The sequence below is a fragment of the Galeopterus variegatus genome, unplaced genomic scaffold (genome assembly GCF_000696425.1).
Source record: "Galeopterus variegatus unplaced genomic scaffold, G_variegatus-3.0.2 Scaffold1032, whole genome shotgun sequence".
Lineage (NCBI taxonomy): Eukaryota > Metazoa > Chordata > Mammalia > Dermoptera > Cynocephalidae > Galeopterus > Galeopterus variegatus.
In genome coordinates this window covers 180080-181016 of record NW_007727143.1, presented here as the reverse complement: position 1 = coordinate 181016, position 937 = coordinate 180080, and the positions used below count along the sequence as shown (strand labels likewise).

The 937-nt window shown below is 35.1% G+C and overlaps 1 protein-coding gene across 1 annotated transcript in view; it reads left to right on the top strand.

Moving 5' to 3' along the window:
• The window catches only part of PFDN1 (prefoldin subunit 1), a 56616-nt gene that overhangs the window by 24630 nt on the left and 31049 nt on the right, over positions 1 to 937 (top strand). Inside the window, exon 3 of the mRNA XM_008574313.1 lies at positions 272 to 356. Within this exon, the coding sequence (XP_008572535.1) occupies positions 272 to 356 (85 nt within the window). The remainder of the gene's footprint in view (positions 1 to 271; positions 357 to 937) is intronic.

The following is a 937-nucleotide window of genomic DNA, read 5'->3' as shown; positions in this document are numbered from 1 at the left end:
TCGGCGGGAGCGCCGCCGTGCTCCCAAGCAGCGCACTCTCCAGTGCGCCACCGGGCCGGCCTTAACCCTTTATTCTTTCTCATCCAGGAAGGTTTAAGACCTGTGGTGGTCTCCTGAGTTTGTCATATGAATATAACATGCATTTTATTTGTTCTGAATTGGGAGATCATCCTTTTAGTTTTTTTAGTTTAATATTTGTGGAATATAGAGATTGATTTTGATTGATACAGTGGTTATGTGGCTTAATTTTCAACTTCTTTGTGTTTTGTAGGTTTATTCTTCAATCCAAGGAGGTCATTCACAGTCAGCTGTTAGAGAAACAGAAAATAGCAGAAGAAAAAATTAAAGAGTTAGAAGTAAGTTTTGAGTGGATATTGGCAGTAGCAGTCAACTTTTAGGAAAAAGTAATAACCTCATTGTATCATATAAAATGAAAATGTATGCCTACCAAAGACATTTCATATTTTTATTTATTTATTTATTTTTCTGAATGTGTTAGAGCCATGAAGCAGTTATATTCATGGCAGTGGATAAGATGAAAAAGAGGATAACCTCTGCTTTGGAACCGTAGGGAATTTTGAAGAAGATAGGATGCTGTTAACCTGAATTTGTTTTCTCCATTGCCTTTGAATGAACATGTTTATTCTCTAAAAAAAGCATAAACAAAAGTGCAATGTATATTTAAATACGACATTTGTGTAATGGATTGTGGTGGATGGGCAGGAGGGTGGGTAATGATGAAAGTTGTTAGAGAATTGTGTTAAAGTGTCTCTTTCATACATTGTAATTCCTTTAATCTCGGTGAGGTTCTAGACAAGGACTAAGTAGTAGGTATAACTAACTATGTGAAGGATGGTGTTCTGATGAGGAAAATATTTTTTTTTTTTAGCTAGGGAAAAAGATGATAGGTAAGAGTAAATTAATAAATCTTTGGAAA